The following is an 18,284-nucleotide window of genomic DNA, read 5'->3' on the forward strand; positions in this document are numbered from 1 at the left end:
TCCTTTTCCCTTCTTCCCTTAGATTTTTCGGCTGCTTTCCTGCCCGTCACCTTGCCATACCTGCCGCTACACTCCTCGTAGAGAATCTCTCCAAACAGGTTAAGCTTGGCCTCCACTGTCCCACGCAGTGCCTTCTGCAGCAGATCACTGAGTGACTCATCCAGCCTCTTCCACTCCACCGTCTCGCTGGCCTTTGGCCATTTGATCTTCCTTCTCGGCTCGTTCAGACTTTTGGCCTTTTGGCTTGACTCGGTCCTTGGGTTGCTCGGGGGTGGTTCAGGGGTCACCTCCTGGGGGTCAACCGCATCCCTCGTCTCCCTCTCTCCTGCCTCTGCAACATTGGGCCCGATGGCACTGTGGTTTTTTACCCGGCCTTGGATCCCACTTGTCTGATCTGCCTGAGCAGCGCAAGTTTGCTTCTGGCTCCTGCCTGCACACTTCATCTTCCCCATGTGGATGTGCAGCCCCCTGAGTGTTGTTACCTTCTCCCATCCGCACCCGCACTTCCTAAGAGTCCTCACATCATTGGTCGTTGTCCTTGCATTCGTTACCGGTGTATCCGTCCTGGTGGGCCCTTCTTCCATCCCGCCTCTCGGAGGGCCGTCGGGCTGTTTTTTCTTTGTTGTCTTCGTAGTAGTTTTTGGGTGTTTCCGCTTGGAAAAAACGTATGCTGTATATACCCTTGAAATGGCAAACCTATCTCTGTCATGGTTTTTATTATTTTGGGGGAGGGAAATAGTCAGTAGCAATCTGTAACACAATTATATGTCATACATAAACTATGGAAAGTGTCCTCTTTTTCACAAACTCAAATCTGGTCACCCTACATTTGCATCAAAGCCGTCACCAAGTGATTATTTAATTGATAATGTTTCTACACCATCTCTCTCCTGTGTCAGTGGTCATGACTAATATCTCCTTTTTGACTTCAACAGGGAAGCTGTTGGCTCGAAGGTGATCAGCGTAGCGGTTACCCCAAACGGATATGCTGATGCAGTGCTTGGGGATCGTTTTGTCATGCCTGAGGAGCGGCAGATGACGTTCTCGTCATTGCTGGATGTGATTGAGGGGAAAGTGAAGAGCGGTGGTGTGTTCTATGTGCAGAAGCAGTGCTCCAACCTCACAGAGGAACTGCCAGAACTCACTGAAGACATAGAACCTCACATTCCCTGGATGAGTGAAGCTCTAGGTGTGTTAACTGGACTGAGTAGATGTTCAGGCAGGGAGCCAGACAAGCTTTTTTTTGGACAAGATAAGAACATCTTTATCATTGGACATCAGATAGCATGTCCTACCAAGTTAGCTGTTTTGCTGGAGATCTATTGCTTGTGTGTCTGTTGAGTTTTAATGTGAGGTCACGCTTGTGTTTCAGGGAAGTCACCCGATGCTGTGAATTTCTGGTTGGGAGAGTCCCGTGCCGTCACTTCAAGTGAGTCACATAGCCTGTAGTCCTTAATATGCACACTGCACACAAAAAACAATCATGACAAGCTATTGGGCAAAACAAAATGTGTCTAGTTATTGCAAAAGTAGCCGCGTTCATGCCCAGTATTAGACATGCAGGCAATCTGACTGCAGTTTGGCATTCCCATGTGTTGCAGTGCACAAAGATCACTACGAGAACCTGTACTGTGTCGTGTCTGGAGAGAAGCACTTCATTCTCCTGCCTCCCTCCGACCGGCCCTTCATACCTTATGGTAACCTTCCTCATCCTCACTCATTTTACCCAAAGACAGTAGCACAGTGTTTGACATACCTCTACAGATATCGAGAGAGCGAGATCAAACGGTATGACATCGCTTCTTTTGGTCTGGTTTTACTCAGAGCTCTACCAGCCCGCAGTGTACAGCCTGAAAGAGGATGGCAGCTTTGAAGTGGTGGATGAGGACAACTCTGAGAAGGTAATTCATCAGGATGTAATGTGTTTACTAGCGACTGCAGCTGGAGCCCACTTGTTCATCCCAGTGCTAGTGCAGATGATTACTGTACTAATATACTATTTTATTTACACACAGTTAACAGCAATGCTTCTGTGGGTTTCTGTAGTTTATAATTAGGATGTACAATAAAGTATACAGATACACAATCAAGATGCAATAAAATCAATAATGGTTATTGCTTTACAGAGTTTAAAGGCAGGTCCTTTTACTCCATACTACTTTATTCCATATCTAACAGCATATTCGTCCTCAGGTCCCCTGGATCCCCCTGGACCCCTTGAAGCCAGACCTGGAGAAGTACCCCTCCTACAGACTGGCCAAGCCTCTGCACTGCACAGTGAGAGCTGGAGAGATGCTCTACCTGCCCTCTCTCTGGTTCCACCACGTACGCCAGTCTCACGGATGCATTGCGGGTATGCAACACCCGATTCCCTGAAAATATTATATGATTTCAACCCCAGTCTCAGAACCTTAAGCCATATCTGTTAGATCATGTGATAAAAATAAATTAATAGAAGTGTAGCGTTTGAGTTGGCTCATGTCAAAGTGTATTTCTATAAGACAGTTGAGATGGTATCGCTGTGGAAGAACATCGGTTGAAGTATTTCCAGATCAATATGTTTGAGAAATGTTGTCACATTATTGGCTTCAAGGCATCTCATGATTTGGACCAAGCATTTGGACTTTGGACATTTGTTCTGTCTCTGCATCACAAATATGTTGTTCCCTGTCTGCCTGCCTATAAACCTCTTGATAGAGATTGACATTTTATTTTTGTTTCCACAGTGAACTTCTGGTATGACATGGAGTACGACATTAAGTACAACTACTTCAGACTCCTGGAGTCAGTGGCGGGGGCTGTGGGCCCATTATGACATCACACGGGACACAGTTCCAAGATCTAATCGGAGTTCAGCTCCTTCCAGCGGCAGCGAGACGTGCATGGAAATTTTGACTGGGTGCAGTGCAACAACACAGATATTTCCACAGTCGACCCACCAATCAGTGGCATTGTCTTGGGCATTTGATGCTTGAAACGGTGCTTGCCCAAGGCAGTCCAGCTTGACAAGGCTTTGTCACTGGTGGTCCAAATGTTTTTTAAAGGAAAGGGTGTAATGCCAAACAGAGGAAATCTGTTACACTAAAAACCATTGGATCATTGCATTACATCAGCCTCCCTACCACTGCCAGGGAACTCTTCAGGGTGTGGGTGGGGTTCAGGGAAAATTACCCGTTTTCAGCTGCAGTAAAACATTCTCTTCAACACAACCCCACCCATCACAATAAATAAAGTGCAACACACACGCTTGAGTGTAGGGTGTAATAAATACCGTTTTTATTCGAGGTTTTTGTCTATCCTGGAAGAAATTGTTTTTGTTGAGGATATAGAGAATATATAAACACTGAGGGTTAAAACACTCTGAACTTAGGATCGGTGAAAAAAACGTAGGAGTCACAAAAGTTTCCCAAAAGAAACAGCCTCAAGTAAGGGAAACCACCTGGTCCACCTGGTGGTTTTTTACGACTAAGACAATCATCTTAATCATACAAAAAAAAAAAAAAAACAAGAAAAGAAACAAACACAAACACAAACACAATATAAGATCAGTTGAGATCATAATTAGTCAGCTTCAGGAGTAGCAGAGAATAGAAGAGATTTGAATGGACTTCTATGCAGCGCAAGTCAACTAGTATAACCATGCATTCTATTAGTGAGACTCAAGCCAGCCCTACTGCCCATCTGTCGTCATGCACATGTGCTCATGCTAACGGCTGAAAGCCTCAGGTCTTCATATCGCTGGAGTGTCAGATGCAATCCTGCAGCTTTGCCTCACTTTGCAGTCTTTAAGATGAGTTGGAAAATGTTTGGTGCTAACAATATAATTCCTCAAATCGGCCACTTTAACCTGCCTTCAGACCCATGACCACTTTTTATTTGATTATTTTTGAACAGTACCATCAAATTTGATACTCTCATTTGAGATGGCTTCCTCAGAAAAGCAACACCAACCTCTAATGTTTGTGTTCATGGGAATAAAACTGCAGCCAGGTGTACAAGTTCACCTGTGAGGTAAAGTTTAAACATTAAGTTTGTAGTCAGTTAAGACAACATCAACTTTTTTCTGGCCTCCAAGGGGCTGTGATTCGAGAAACCCTGCTGTCATAGCGATGGGGTTATGGTATGGGGCTCGATATTTAACGTGACATGATATTTCTACCTTCTTCACTATGGTTTCACTTTCACCTTCTGAAGTCCTACTGTATATTCAAATGCAGCTTTCCAAATATGTTGCATCCCATGCACATTCATTAAGTCGTATAAAAATGCACTTAGCACGTTCTGAGATGAGCAAGCATGATGTGGGAAAGATGACTCGATCAGATGAATATGCTAATTCAAAACCGTTGAATTATACCACAGTCAAAGTGTACTTAATAAATATGACCAAGAGCACGGTATTCTACAGCTATACAGAGAAGTGTTTGAAAGATGACCAAGATGCCAGAAAAAAAGATAAGCGCTTCATTAATTGAAGTCCATCCACCCAGCGACAGACCAGACACAGCTCTGGGTACAATGGCATTTCGAATGTGAATTGTTCACTGAAAATATTACTTTATTCAAGAATTGGACCAATCCCAATTCCAGCACTGGATTTAGTAAAATACCTGGCATCTGGGTCACTGTAAAAAAACAGTCTGGTGTTTGTTGTTGGGTGACCAGGTTGACCTAGACCAGAGGGAGGCAGTGTTGTGTTAAACTCAGTCAGAGGAAACAGTCCTCCAAGGCTATACAAGCTATAGTGAGTAACTGGGGAAAAAGTACATCAAAAGTAGACATTACATTGTAAAAGACAAATCTGATAGCTTAGAAGTATTCTTAATGCACACACACACACGTCATTATTTGAAAAGACAACTAGTCCAAAGGAATGAAAGTGCTTTACATTGCTTTTCAAAAACACAATCGAGAAAACAAAATGAGAGAGTGCCGCAGGCCAGAGCACAGAGAGAGACCGTGTCCGAGATACCGCATAAAAAGATCCCCTCAGAACGAGGATCATGTGACGAGTCTCGTGTCTGAAATTTGATTGTACTGGCAATGGTTACTGAGTCACTCTAAGTGTTCAAAAGCAGATTAGTGCATGTCAAGTGGCTCTGAATCACAGACGTGTGTCTGTGTGTTTGTGCCGCTTGTGGAAACATATGGCTCTGGACTGCGCGGTCACGGCAGGGTCACGGCAGGGCTCGACTCTGCTGCGGGGCGTAGGGTTTCCTTCAGTGCCACCAGACCAGCTCTTCTCGTCAAGACAAATCACATCATACAAATTCTATAATTTTAATCAAACAGACAAATGACATATTCGTTTGCAAGCACATTGTTCTCGTTTTCCTTTTGTGTGATGCTGGTTTGAAAATAAGGCACCCATTTCCTTGAGATAAAACTGCATGTGGGATTTGGAAGGAGCTCAATTATTATCATTTTTTAATTCTGTGACCTCACCCTGGTTCTGATGACACAGGAGCCACCTCTGACCCCGTCTCTGATCTGCTGGCACTTCCTGTATCCAGTATCAAAACGCGCCCTATCCCACATTGAGGAGTTTGCATCTCTCTCCTTGTGACCTACTACATCAGAATAAATATGGTAATACGCTCCACATCTACCTATTAGTCTCTCTAAAAACACTGTAAAAATCACTGTTTCATACGAGTAAAAACATAAAATCAGGCTTTTTTTTAAGACGCATGAGGGGGACACAGTCCCCTCTGGAAGATTTGATTGCAGAAAGTGCTGTGACATTGCCTGCAAGTCTGGACCTCTCAGAGTACAACCTTGACAATGGACCATACGTATATACAAAAACACAAACACGCACACACGATTATTCACATTATCATGATGAGAATTACTCTCATAAAAACAAGTGTCACCTCCTTGAAAACTCTACCGTTTCTCCTTGCTTGCTCTTTTTTTTCAACAGTTCATTTTCCAACTTTCAAAAAGATGGTGAACAGTACAATTTACCATCACGACTGTTTGAGTTCAGTTCCTTCACTCTTGACCAACGCAGCCTGCTGAGGGGAAATCAGTAACCTTAAAGAGTCCAGAGTTCAAGTCACCCAAGATGCAGATAGATCACTATTTCACTAGCTTTCTATCTGCAAACAAGCAAACAAATACAAAAAAAAAAACCATAAGTAAAATGTCAAGTCATGTAAGCAAAGGGGCACAATATTTGGCAATGGCTGACAAAAGTGGTGGTAAGAGTATCCTAAGTAGCACACTTAACTGGGAGGTAGGGTCTGTATCTCGCTGTCTCTATAGTGCAGTAAAGCCACACCCCTGGTGCTTAGACAGTGTTCCTAAAGGCCCATGGTGCTTGTCCTGTGATTGGTTGAGACAGCCTGTTACACACCAGCACCATCCTTTCTGGAATAGTAAAGGGAATAAGAGAGGGAACGGGTACAATCAAGTGTCTACTTGAGAGGAGAGAAAAAAGCCAACTTCTTCAAAAGCAAAACAATTAGTCTTTAAAAAAAAAAAAAAAAACACAGGCCTTTTTCCATTGTTCTTTTAATGTCTTATAAAAAGAAAGACTGTGTTGATAAAAAAAAGAATAGAAATGGAGCGTCAAACGTTTGGCTTCCTCTGTCTTTGTGGAAGTTGGTCTGCAAACGTTATGCTTGCTTGTTGGGTTGTTTTGTTTGTCTTTCGTGAAGTCAGTACTTGTCGTCCATCCTCTTCTCCACGGCTCGCAGCAGGAGCTCAGAGTACTGTTCCAGCAGGGCCATTGTCCTGTCCTCGCCCTGGGCTGATGGCCGGCCACTCAGAGTGCACAGCAGGCCGGCGGAGGCCCCTATGGATGGGCTCGGGCCGAGGGGCTGGAGGGTGTTCAGCTCCACTCTGACCCCGTCCAGAGCCTCGGCTAGTACCCGCGTCATCTCCAGGTGCTCCTGGGGAACATCTGGGCTGTTGCCACTGCTTACCTGGGGTAGGGAATACAGAAACACACAAACACACACACACACACACACACACACACTTTGACTTTGTATTTTTGTTCGTGTATTATACATGACTGTTGATATTAAGCTAATGTTTGGTCTTGTTTGGTCTGGTGGACGGGGTGCTGGACTCTTAATGAATCACAAATAAGGCAATTATAAGCCAAGATCAGGGTGAGAAAAGGGAATGAAGTATCTTACCATTCGGTAAAGATGGCAGGTCCTTCTGATGCTGTTCTGTAGTTCACTGGCTGCCATTCTGCAGGCATCAATGTTGACTGAGGGGTCTAAGACACAGACGTGGCAAAGTTACATTTCAAGGAGTTCAAGTGGGAAGTCAAACGCATTCACTGGTGTATAGTGAATGAGCTTAGTCACACAAATGTAGGTGGCCACACACACAAGACAGAAGAAAGGAGCAGAGCAGAGAAAAAGGAAAGAAAATAAAGAGACAGCAAAAGGTGAGACAAGCAACAGTGGCAATGTCAGAGGAAAAACAGGCTGAAACAGTGTGGAAGGGAACCATGCCTCACCCTTCAGGTGGTAATGGCAAAGAGTCGGACAGGATGATGATGGTGATGATGAGCAGATGGAGGAAGAGGAGCAGGAGGAAGGAGAAAGATGCCAGAGCCCAGCAGGAAAGAAGTGCATGGGCAGGCTAACACGGAGTGGCAGAGCTGGTATGAGGAAGGACGCCTGGCGGCGGAGCAAACCTGCTTCCTGTGAGGACGGGCATGGAGGAACTGGGGTCGGCATGCCAAAGTGGTTCGCCATGGTTGGGTTCATCTCTGGCACGGTCCTATCCTCCCCCTGTGAGCTTGTCTGTCTTCCCTCAGCGGGCTTCTCTGGGTTTTGGTTCTGCTCTGCCGAGAGCACGGGCAGGACGCTCTCCAGAGGAGATTCCAGGGAGATGTTGCTGCAGAGAGCTGTGACCAGTTGGACATTACTGGAGAGCACTGGAGGTTGGTTCTGGGAGCTTCCCTGAAGAGGACCGACACTCACCGGAGACTGGAAGGGGGTCGCCTCCTCTCGGATCACCTTGGAGGACTTGCTGTTGGGGGAGAAGGAGGCCACTGAGAGCTTATCTGGCAGGGGCTTGGAGATGTCCAGATGTAGCTGGGGTCGAGTGCTGACCGAGAGCTTGGCCTGGAGACCCTTGGTGGTGGAGGAGCCACCAGGAGCAGAGGCGTTGAGGGTGGGGGTGACCGCAGCATGAGGCATCACAAAAGCCGAAGGGGATGCCACCAAACCGGGAGAGAACAGAACCACGGGCGTGGTGGGTTTGGATGAGGACGACCCACTTTTGGCGGACTCAGACCCAGACCCACGGCGGTTCTCTGAGGAGCTGGTGTCCTCTCCTGACTCTCCCATATTGAGGCACTCCCCCATGGACATGGAGCGGGACATCTTGGCCATGGAGCTGGTGGTGGGGCTCATGTAGGAACGGGACTTGGAGGGTTTGGGGCACGTGGGGGTGGTGGGTCCATCGCGGGACGTGGGGGAGGTGGGGCTGGAGACGGTGGGCACGGAGGGTAGAGCGCGACGAGGCGGGGAGGAATGGATACGATCCCTGACCTGAGGCTGAGGAGCCACCTCTTTAGAGGGTCGAGAGAGAGGCTGAGATGCCTCCGCTGAGAGAGACAAAGAGAGAGATATAAGACAGAAGAAGAAAACCCAATGTCCTCATGCACAGGTATACTATGTACAACTATATGATGATCACATATATGATCACTTCTTTTTTTAGAACCTTGTAGGACATTGTGGAATATTGTTATCTCCACCTGTTTGTCAGCAGGTTTACGGAAAAACTACTGGCCCGATTTTCATGAAACTTGGAAGAGTGTAGCATGGTCCAAGGAAGAACCCATTCATTTTTGTTCTAAATCATGCGACAGATCCATGAATTATGTTTCACTTTCGTTAACATTGTGAGATAGAGCATTTGGCCTTGGTGGTGGTGTATGCTACCTGAATGCCATTCTAGTTCAACATCAATTGGTTTATAGGTTACTAAAAATGGCTTACATGGCTATAGTTGCAGAGCAACAAAGTGCTTGTGAATTCTAGCCGAAGAAAGCGTAAACAGTAAAAATACACATTTCATATACATTTGAGTTTGGAAGATTCTTTGAATCTTTTTTGCAAACTGTTGTTCTAAAGCATTACACAACTTGTGAAGTACATCACAGCTATGGTGACAGCTTTTTCCTACAACCAGATTACAGCCACACTGCATACAACCACTCACACTGAACCGCTTAAATAAGCTATCAGAAGTCGTTCCAAATAAACATTTCACGTTAAAACACAAATGGTTCAAAAATGGCATAGAATTCCTCTACACCCTATTCTATGAAAGAGACTGGAGTCCTTTCAGTGAAGTCTAGTCTTACCTCCAGCTGAGATGTTATGTGCCGACTGGGCTTTCCTCATCCCACCGCCGTTGCCATAGCAAGCCGCAGCCCTGGCAACAGGGCCGATCGCCCGTCTGTGGTCCACGGACACCCTCTTCTTCTGCGGCGTGCAGCGAGTAAGCAGGGCGTTTTCTGAGGCAGGATCCACTTCCTGTTGCACTGGGGAAACACTTCGCTTCTCCATGAGAGGGCGGACCTCTGAGACCAAGGGGCGCACCACCCCACTGGCTGCCTTAGAATCCGCACCGGACTTAGAGGGGAAAGGGAACGCACTTCTGTCGAGAAGATAATGATACGGGGAAGAAAATTTGATTATAGATTTCATCTCAAGATTTTATCAGTTAGACTTAATTTAAACACAAAAGTGTCTGTCAAAGTTTTGAGAAAACAGTGACAGATGATTTGGGTGTCCCTTCCAGCAATTGAACCCCCCTATACTTGTACAATAAACCTGTTTCTTGCAATGATTATTTAGTTTCTTTAAAGGATTTAATTAGTTTTCAATTTTACATTGTTAATTCTTCAATGCCCCTTGATCATACTGTACCTGCTTGTGGAGGTCTGGGACAGAAACTTGGCTGAGATGCTCACACTGTCAGTGGTGTTGGTTGGCGGCATGGTTGGACTCGCTGTGGAAAGGTACAGTGCAGGCTCGACATTTTAACTGGGTCACATCACATCTACACAGTGGTTTCGAGCTATAACTGACAATGTTGATATTTCCATTTGATATGGTTGGAGAGAAAAAAAAGCACATTCTATACATTTTGTGAGGACAGACTCAAACTCACTCGGTGTGTTTTTCTCAGACAGGTTTCCAAAGTGCATCTTCAGGAAGGCCTCCTGGTCAGGTGTTTGGGGCATGGGGACCTTGAGCTCGCTCTTCGCTAAGACCTCTTCCTCTTCCTCCAGCTCCTCCACGTCCAGTTCAGAGGAGTTCCCATCCACACTCAGAGGCTCTGTGGGGTCTGTGTCTAAGGACAAACAAACACACACACACACACACACACACACACACACACACACACACACACACACACACACAGAGCACACACACACATAGAGCACACACACACACACAGAGTACACACACACACACAGAGTACACACACACACAGGTTATGATTCATTGGTGCATATAGGTGTGTGGTTGTGTATTCTGATAGGAGCTTCACAATTGAGGGAGTGTGTGTGTGTGTGTGTGTGTGTGTGTGTGTCTTCCTCACCTTCTCCAGGATGCTCAGGGCTGGATAATCTGCTGCTGGAGTAGTCCACTGAGCAGGCGCTGTCGGGGCTGTGCTTGTCATGGCAGTGCCCCCCCCTCAAGATCCTCGCCAACACTCCAGCGGTCTCCTTCACCTGGTACTCACTGACGGGCACACAAACATGACATGCTGAGAGGTCCGACAGAGAACACCACCCTCACTGATGGTGTTACACATTAAATGGAGGTACCGTTGACCATGACCATGACATGATTCAAGTGTAGAGAGATACAGACGTCGAAAAAAATGACATTCAACACTGCGCTAAATGCTTATAAAGTCTTCTAGAGAGAGTGTGCGAGACGAAAGGGTACTTCACACAGACTGATGGATTGGCAGATGTACTGGGAGCGGTAGTCTGTGTGTTGTGTGGTCGTTCTCGCTCACCTGCCGGCCAGGCTAACCCGGTCATCACAGCCTTCTGGGTAAAGCACGAGGGGCTCGGCGTCTGGCGTCTCCGAGGCCAGTCTGATGTACTGGGGGCGAGGGTGGGACCGCTGGGGCTTCTCCTCCGTGTCCTCCCCCTGACCAACGGAAACAACCAACAACCACCACACCGTCAGCGAGATGCGGCGCACATTTCTTTCATTTGTCACTCTCTTTGAATAATGGGGTGCCTAAACGTGTTTCTGAAGAACCCTCTCAGGTTCAATCTAAATGATCAGGGAAGTGTTAAAAAGTCCTTAGTAAAAAGCCTTTAAGGAAGAATAAAAACAGCATTTGGCTTTGGTAGTCTAGGTATCCTTCCATCATATAAATGATTTAAATTATGAATCATTTAAATTATTGAATTATTAATTAAATTATTATGATACGTGTAGCCTTTAGCCTCTGCCATCTTGGCCAAACTTGTTGGTTCCTTCTGGGAAGGGAGAGGAGGTAGGGTTGGACAAATGCAGTAATAATGCAGTAATATACTGCCTACAATCTGCTTGGGGGGAGCAGTATAGCTGCTATGGATAGTTTAGCTCCTATCCAGTTTAGATACGTATCCAGTCTTACATATAGTTCCCTTAAATACGTTTAGATACGTATCCAGTCTTACATATAGTTCCCTTAAAGACGTTTAGATACGTATCCAGTCTTACATATAGTTCCCTTAGAGATGTTTTCCTCTAAGGAAATGTTGCCTATGTGGCCTTATTACCATAAAAGCCTTTAGTAAAAAGCAATGATGGATTGATAGACTGATCGATTCATTGATTGAAAGATGGGCATAACTAAAGCATGCAAGTCCTCATCTCTCACCCAGGCGCTGATGGTCTGCAGGCTGATGGTGCTGCCCAGCTGCTCATCTGTGAGTGTGTCGTGGGTGGGGGTCCTGATGGGGGAGGGCGGCATGGCGAAGGACTCCAGCTGCCGCAGGTCAAGCATGGACTTCACCATCAGTTCCATGTTGCCGATGCGTCTGGACCAGCGCCGGCGGGGGCGCGGGCCAGAACTCGACCCGGAGCCATCAGACGACACCCCGCTCACCTCAGACCGCCGACTGCCATCCTGTCATGTTACATAAGCACAGTGTCACACACACACACAGAAAACACACACAGAGCACACACACACACCCAAGCTATGACTCATTGGTGCATATAGGTGTGTGGTTGTGTATTCTGATAGGAGCTTCACAATTGAGGGAGTATGTGTGTGTGTGTGTGTGTGTGCGTGCGTGCGTGCGTTCGTGTGTGTGTGCGCGCGTGTCAAAAAGAGGGAGGTAAAAAAAGGTTTCAGAGTGAAACATCAGGACTGAAATAACTAGTTCAGGTAAACTAAAGGAGTGTGAGATGCAGAGAATGAGGCGAATGGGCTTCTATAGGGCCACCTCTGGGTGCACAGAGGGACAGAGTGCACTGGTGTGACATTCAACTAGTGAGGGTCCACTCTAGGAGTGTGACATTCAGAACACGAGACAAGAGTGTGGAGCTGAAGTGGGCAGCTTCTGGGTGCACAGAGGGACACTGGTGTGACAACATGATCTCGTTCCTGCACTTACCCTTTTCCCATCCCTGACATAGGAGTTTAGAGTGTTGCGTCTCTCCTCAGATGAACCTAGCACACAACAAATAATAAAGACATTGTCCAAAGTTAGACACACCACACAGCCCTAGTCTAGAGTATCCCCTCCAGACCTGCGAGAAGAGAAGCAAACAACATTTGATTCTCCTTAAACACATTACTGGGCTTAATCAAGTCCGCCTGATGCAGGAGAGCTTGTTCCAAAGTGCTACCGTACAGTAACACACCTCACAGCCTCTATCAAATGCTCCAGGTAACACACACACACACACACACACACACACACAAACACACACACACACACACACACACACACACACACACACACACAAAACCACTTAAGCTCTTGACGTTTGACCAATGGCATTCATAATGCCAAAAATAACTGGTGATTGTGAGTGCGTGAGAGGTTGCTGTGGTTACCGTTGTCTTCCCCAGTGCTGCTCCCTGAGGAGGTGATCGGGTAGGCCAGCTCCTCCTCGTCTTCCTCCTCGATACCCTCCTCCTTGTCGCTGTCGGAGGACATGGTGGCGATAGCAGGAGCGCTGTGTACTTCCCTCCGCATGCTGGAAGAAAAAGGGCAAGAGATCGCATTGCTGCTAGAGTGCATTTGCTTCGTGGCGAAGTGGAAAGAAAGCACTGTGTAAATGTATGTGTATACATGTGTACGGCAGAGGAGGAAGGGGAGTCTACATCTGAGGACATATATGGGAGCGTTAGATGGAATGCTAGTACACTATGCTAGCATGCTAGTGCCGGGCGTTGTGTTCGATAGAGTGGGAGTTGAGTGAGTGAGTGAGTGGGTGGGTGAGTGCTGTATTGCAAGTGTACGTGTGGGATGCCTGTAAGTTCATGATTGATTATGAGTGAGAGGCCGTGTGTGTTTGTGTGTGTGTGTGTGTGTGTGTGTGTGTGTGTGTTCAGTACCTGAGAGGGAGGGGTTTGTGTGGAGGTGTCTTCTGGACCGGCTTGTTACTGTTCTTGAGCTCAGAGAGACGCTGCCTCATTTTGATGGTCAACTCAGGGCTCAGACGCCACACGAAGATACAACTAGACACACACACACACACACACACACACACACACACACACACACACACACACACACACACACAGAGACACACACACACACACACACGTCAATTGTACTGTGCTTAATAAAACATACTGCAGCAAACTATACGACTCCACTGAGGTTTTGATATACAGCATAATACAGTAATATAAAAGATATACAGCATAATATTACTACACACTCCAATGGTCTCACACATAGTGAAAATGAAGTGTTGTACCTGTCTCCAGAGACTGAGATGAAGTGTTTGCAGTCATTGGTAAACTTCATCCCTGTCACAATTTCTGAAAGAAAACAAACAAATATTCATATAACACATCTGAATGCTTATTTTGGCCTTCTAAATGGTGACGCATATTCACAATGTCATCCACACTCAAGACACTTTGTGAATTACCCGAGTGTCCGAACATGGTGGCCACGCACTCCCCAGAATAGAAGTCGAAGATGCTGATGTTCTTGTCTGAACAGCTGGTGGCCACATACAGCCCTGATGGATCTGTCTGTACCTAGTTTAGCAGTGGAAGAAAGAGTTCAGTCAGTTAAGTTCTCACTCTGGGTCTTCTTCTCTTGACCAAAGTCCAAAGTAAAGATCCAAAACATTACTGTGCATACAGAGAATTATTCTGTGCCATTACGCAACTACAGGTCAACATTAGGGTGCAGTAGCCTACATTCATTTCAATGTACTCAGCTGTATAAATTTAGCCTTAAACATGCTTGAACCTGAAAACTGGCCATTTTTGGTAAGTGACTCATGCTTAAGTCAACGTGCACACAGCTGAAACCTCACAGGACATAAACATGACTCACTCCCGCCTCATGCTAAAGTCACCCAAAGACAAGTGGAGTAACTACCTTAATAAGAGTCCCGTCTTCTCCTTGGGAGCCTTTATACAGTTTCTTCTGTTTGCCATTGCTGATGTTGAAGATTCTACAGAGAGACAGAGAGAAAATAAATTTATATAATGGAAATTGGAAGTCAGGGATTAGTCGACACAACAGACAGGTTCAGATATTAATTTCACTGTAAAATAAATACAATTGAATTAATAATAATAATAAAAAACACTGCAAAGAGGTTGTGTTTACAAAAAAAAGAAAGACACAACCACGTGAAAAGTCAACAAGAGCACTTCTCATAGTGTCCACTAGGAGTCACTATAGCACAGACTGCTCTCTGCTTTGCCTGCTTGATGCCCAGCGGCAAGATTGGGCACCCCCTGAGTGTGTCTGGGAGGAGCTGGCAGAGCGTGTGGGAGCGATCGACCATTCAGTCTCTCTAGGCTCTTACATAAGGCACAAAACAGACTCTGTCTGGCCCTTTTAGAGCAGAAAAAAAGAAATGGACCCTGCCCTTAGTGAAAATCTATTAAAAACAGCCTACTTCAGTTAAAGGCGCCTTGACTCGCGTGCCCTGAAGGGATGAGTCGGCTCCCTGCGAGTCCTTTGATGCTGCAAATGTGCAAACAAAGCAGTGAAGGAAGACTGGTCATGAGAGAAAAAGGTGATTTTGTTTTTTTTTGGAGAGGGGGAAGAAAAGGGAGGGAGAAGACGACCTTCCTTCACAGGGAGCTGAACCTTCCTTGCAGAGCATCCATGGGACCTCTGAGCCCATGACCGATTCTAAATCTGAAGGGTTTACAGAACAAAGGAGTTCCACAGGAATGAGTTTGGGCCATGTGTGTGCTTCCTGTGAACGGGGTTCCTGTAGAAGTTTTTTTGTCATGGCATTCAATGGAGAGTAAACAAATACATGCACTGAACACACACACTTGGGCCACAGCATGTTGAGTCCAATAGGACTTATCCAAACAGATCAGTAATCCCATCCCACCCACCTGAACATTAAGCCACAGACATCAAGCCGGGACACATTAACTCAAACACACGTTCCTAATCCAGGCACACATGCAGACAGACAAACAGACGGCATTGGGGATGAGCACATGGACAGACATGGACAGACATACCCATGCACAGACACCATCCCCTAAGACACACACACATCCCTGATAGTACACACACACACACTCCCACACCCCTGATAGTACACACACACACACACACACACACACACACACACACACACACACACACACTCCCACATCCCTGATACCACACACACACATCCCTGATAGTACACACACACACACACTCCCACATCCCTGATACCACACACACACATCCTGATACCACACACACACACACACACACACACACACACTCCCACATCCCTGATACCACACACACACATCCCTGATACCACACACACACACACACACACTCTCACATCCCTGATACCACACACACACACACACACATCCCTGATAGCACACACACACACACACACACACACACACACACACACACACACACACACACACACACACACACACACACACACACTGCCACATCCCTGATAGTACATGCTGGATCCAAACCCAGTCAGTCTGAGGACAGTTACTAGTGCAACACTGCGATCCAAGCACAAACACACAACATTCTCTCTCTGACTCTCCACACCAAATACACACGCATTCACGCGTGCAGACCTCGCCCACACACTCGGACACACAATCCTACAAACAAACACATTTTGAAAACAAACCAAGCAAACAATCGAAATAACAAAACAAACAAACAACAAACAAACTTCCCCCCACACTTGCAGATAGTACAATCTAACTACACAAACAAAAACAGTGGCAACAACAGCCTCACCTGATACTGCGGTCCTGGCAGCCGACCGCGGCGTACTTGCTGGTGGGGTCGACGTCCATGTCATACAGGGTGGTCTTCCTGACGATGTGATGTGTTCGTGTAAACACCGTCCCCTCATCCGTCTGTCAAAAAGAAAAGACCACAACAACAACAGCCTTAACCAGGGTAGTTTCTTTCCTCTAGACTGTTCTTCTCATGTATATGTCAACAACAGATCATGATTGGCTCAATGTAATCGAACAGATACATGGAATATCTTTAGTGTGTTCCACATACATGGAATATCTTCAGTGTGTTCCGGCTCCAGATGGTTTAACATTGATGGAGATAATTTCCAAACACTGTTAATGACATTTAAAAATATAATAATCAAGTGCCTTGTATTATTAATTACCTTATATGAATCATGTACTTATGTAAGCAGGAACATTGCTTTTCTGTGTTTCTGCGTGTGTGTAACTTAGATTATTAGGTGCCACTTAGTCTGCATATGTACAAGAGAATGTTTAGACCAGAGGTGATAAGCTTCTTCCGACCTTGTGCAAAACCTTGTGTGTGTGTGTGCCATCCTTGCAAACTGCCATCCTTGCAATATAGGGAGCCTCGGACGTCAGAGATCCACCACGTGGTTATCCCTGCTGGAAACTAAACTTCTGTCTATATAAACCTTGTGCGATGTGTTTATCATGGCTTCACTTTCAGCCTTGTGCTGGGAGTGAGCCCGATTGCAATTGTTGTTTGTCTAATAAATATACTTATATGCAGCTCCGGAGTCCCCTATCAAACATGGAAGCTAATAATGGATGTCATTTGTTGATAGAACACTGACAGACCACACACTGCTCAAACAGAGATAATGGAATATTAGGCACGAGTGTGTGAATGTTTCATGCAAATACAGTTATGACTGAATTCTAACACACATACACACACACACACACACACACACACACACACACACACACACACACACTGAGAAAGAGGAAGAGAGAAAGAGTGAAACAGAGAAACAAGAGAGAAAGTATACTGCGTCTTTCATCTCTGAAACAAGAACAGAAGGAGGCCTTAATCAACTGTTCTGTTCTCCAGCTCATTAATCTTCCATTCAGGTAGATGTCCTGGAGATTACGTATGGATTATGCATGTGTCGGCGAGGGGCAGTTACAGACTGGGAGCCAGTGACTGTGTGGATTATGCATGTGTCGACAAGGGGCAGTTACAGACTGGGAGCCAGTGACTGCGTGGATTATGCATGTGTCGGCGACGGGGCAGTTATAGACTGGGAGCCAGTGACTGCGTGGATCATGCATGTGTCTGCGAGGGGCCGTTACAGACTGGGAGCCAGTGACTGCGTGGTTTCCAGCCACAGGAGGAAGCCTCGGAATGATAATAACACGCTTGCGTGAGGAGCGGAGCAGATTGGAAACTAACAGGGTCAGCGACGTCTGGCCGACTCTGTCCGAACGGGAAGGAAAAGCCATTACAAAAGATGAACGACGTACAGTGAGAAATTAAAAAAAGCATCTTTCAGCACTTTTGGAGAAGCACGTTTCAAAAAAGGCTTCGCTTTTCATCTCAAAGTATCGATCAGACAAGGATGAGGATCCAACCCTCCATGAAATCAATGCAGATTTTCCCTAATACCAGCCCTTATTAACACAGTAAAACTGCTGAATGCCAAGGTTAGGCGTAGAGTGGTAATCTATTTCGTAATAGGCTGTTCTGGCGTTCGGCTGTTAAACCTGGGGCTTAGGACAGGAGGCACACTGAGCTGCCAGGTAGCCCAACTGGAGAGCAACATAAGCAGGGGGGAGTCTCGGCTAAATCCACGCTGGATTTC

At 46.1% G+C, this 18,284-nt stretch overlaps 2 protein-coding genes across 7 annotated transcripts in view; one reads left to right on the forward strand and one right to left on the reverse strand.

Moving 5' to 3' along the window:
* Positions 1-3,284, forward strand: part of jmjd7 (jumonji domain containing 7) — a 31,466-nt gene extending 28,182 nt beyond the window's left edge. The window contains exons 3-8 of the mRNA XM_012826898.3: positions 936-1,189; positions 1,373-1,429; positions 1,602-1,697; positions 1,825-1,901; positions 2,194-2,353; positions 2,727-3,284. Coding sequence (XP_012682352.1) covers positions 936-1,189; positions 1,373-1,429; positions 1,602-1,697; positions 1,825-1,901; positions 2,194-2,353; positions 2,727-2,815 — 733 coding nt within the window. The 3' untranslated portion in view covers positions 2,816-3,284. The remainder of the gene's footprint in view (positions 1-935; positions 1,190-1,372; positions 1,430-1,601; positions 1,698-1,824; positions 1,902-2,193; positions 2,354-2,726) is intronic.
* The window catches only part of mapkbp1 (mitogen-activated protein kinase binding protein 1), a 51,753-nt gene continuing 36,723 nt past the window's right edge, over positions 3,255-18,284 (reverse strand). For all 6 annotated transcript variants that reach the window (XM_031580279.2, XM_031580280.2, XM_031580281.2 and 3 more), the window contains 16 exons: positions 16,445-16,566; positions 14,579-14,654; positions 14,118-14,229; positions 13,941-14,004; positions 13,573-13,695; positions 13,069-13,211; positions 12,623-12,678; positions 11,881-12,129; positions 11,020-11,156; positions 10,594-10,736; positions 10,159-10,341; positions 9,915-9,996; positions 9,347-9,642; positions 7,664-8,581; positions 7,152-7,237; positions 3,255-6,932 (listed from right to left, as the gene is read on the reverse strand). In XM_031580279.2, the coding sequence (XP_031436139.1) occupies positions 6,666-6,932; positions 7,152-7,237; positions 7,664-8,581; positions 9,347-9,642; positions 9,915-9,996; positions 10,159-10,341; positions 10,594-10,736; positions 11,020-11,156; positions 11,881-12,129; positions 12,623-12,678; positions 13,069-13,211; positions 13,573-13,695; positions 13,941-14,004; positions 14,118-14,229; positions 14,579-14,654; positions 16,445-16,566 (3,057 nt within the window). In that variant the 3' untranslated portion in view covers positions 3,255-6,665. The remainder of the gene's footprint in view (positions 6,933-7,151; positions 7,238-7,663; positions 8,582-9,346; positions 9,643-9,914; positions 9,997-10,158; positions 10,342-10,593; positions 10,737-11,019; positions 11,157-11,880; positions 12,130-12,622; positions 12,679-13,068; positions 13,212-13,572; positions 13,696-13,940; positions 14,005-14,117; positions 14,230-14,578; positions 14,655-16,444; positions 16,567-18,284) is intronic.

Source organism: Clupea harengus, chromosome 14 (genome assembly GCF_900700415.2).
Source record: "Clupea harengus chromosome 14, Ch_v2.0.2, whole genome shotgun sequence".
NCBI classification, from domain to species: Eukaryota; Metazoa; Chordata; class Actinopteri; order Clupeiformes; family Clupeidae; genus Clupea; species Clupea harengus.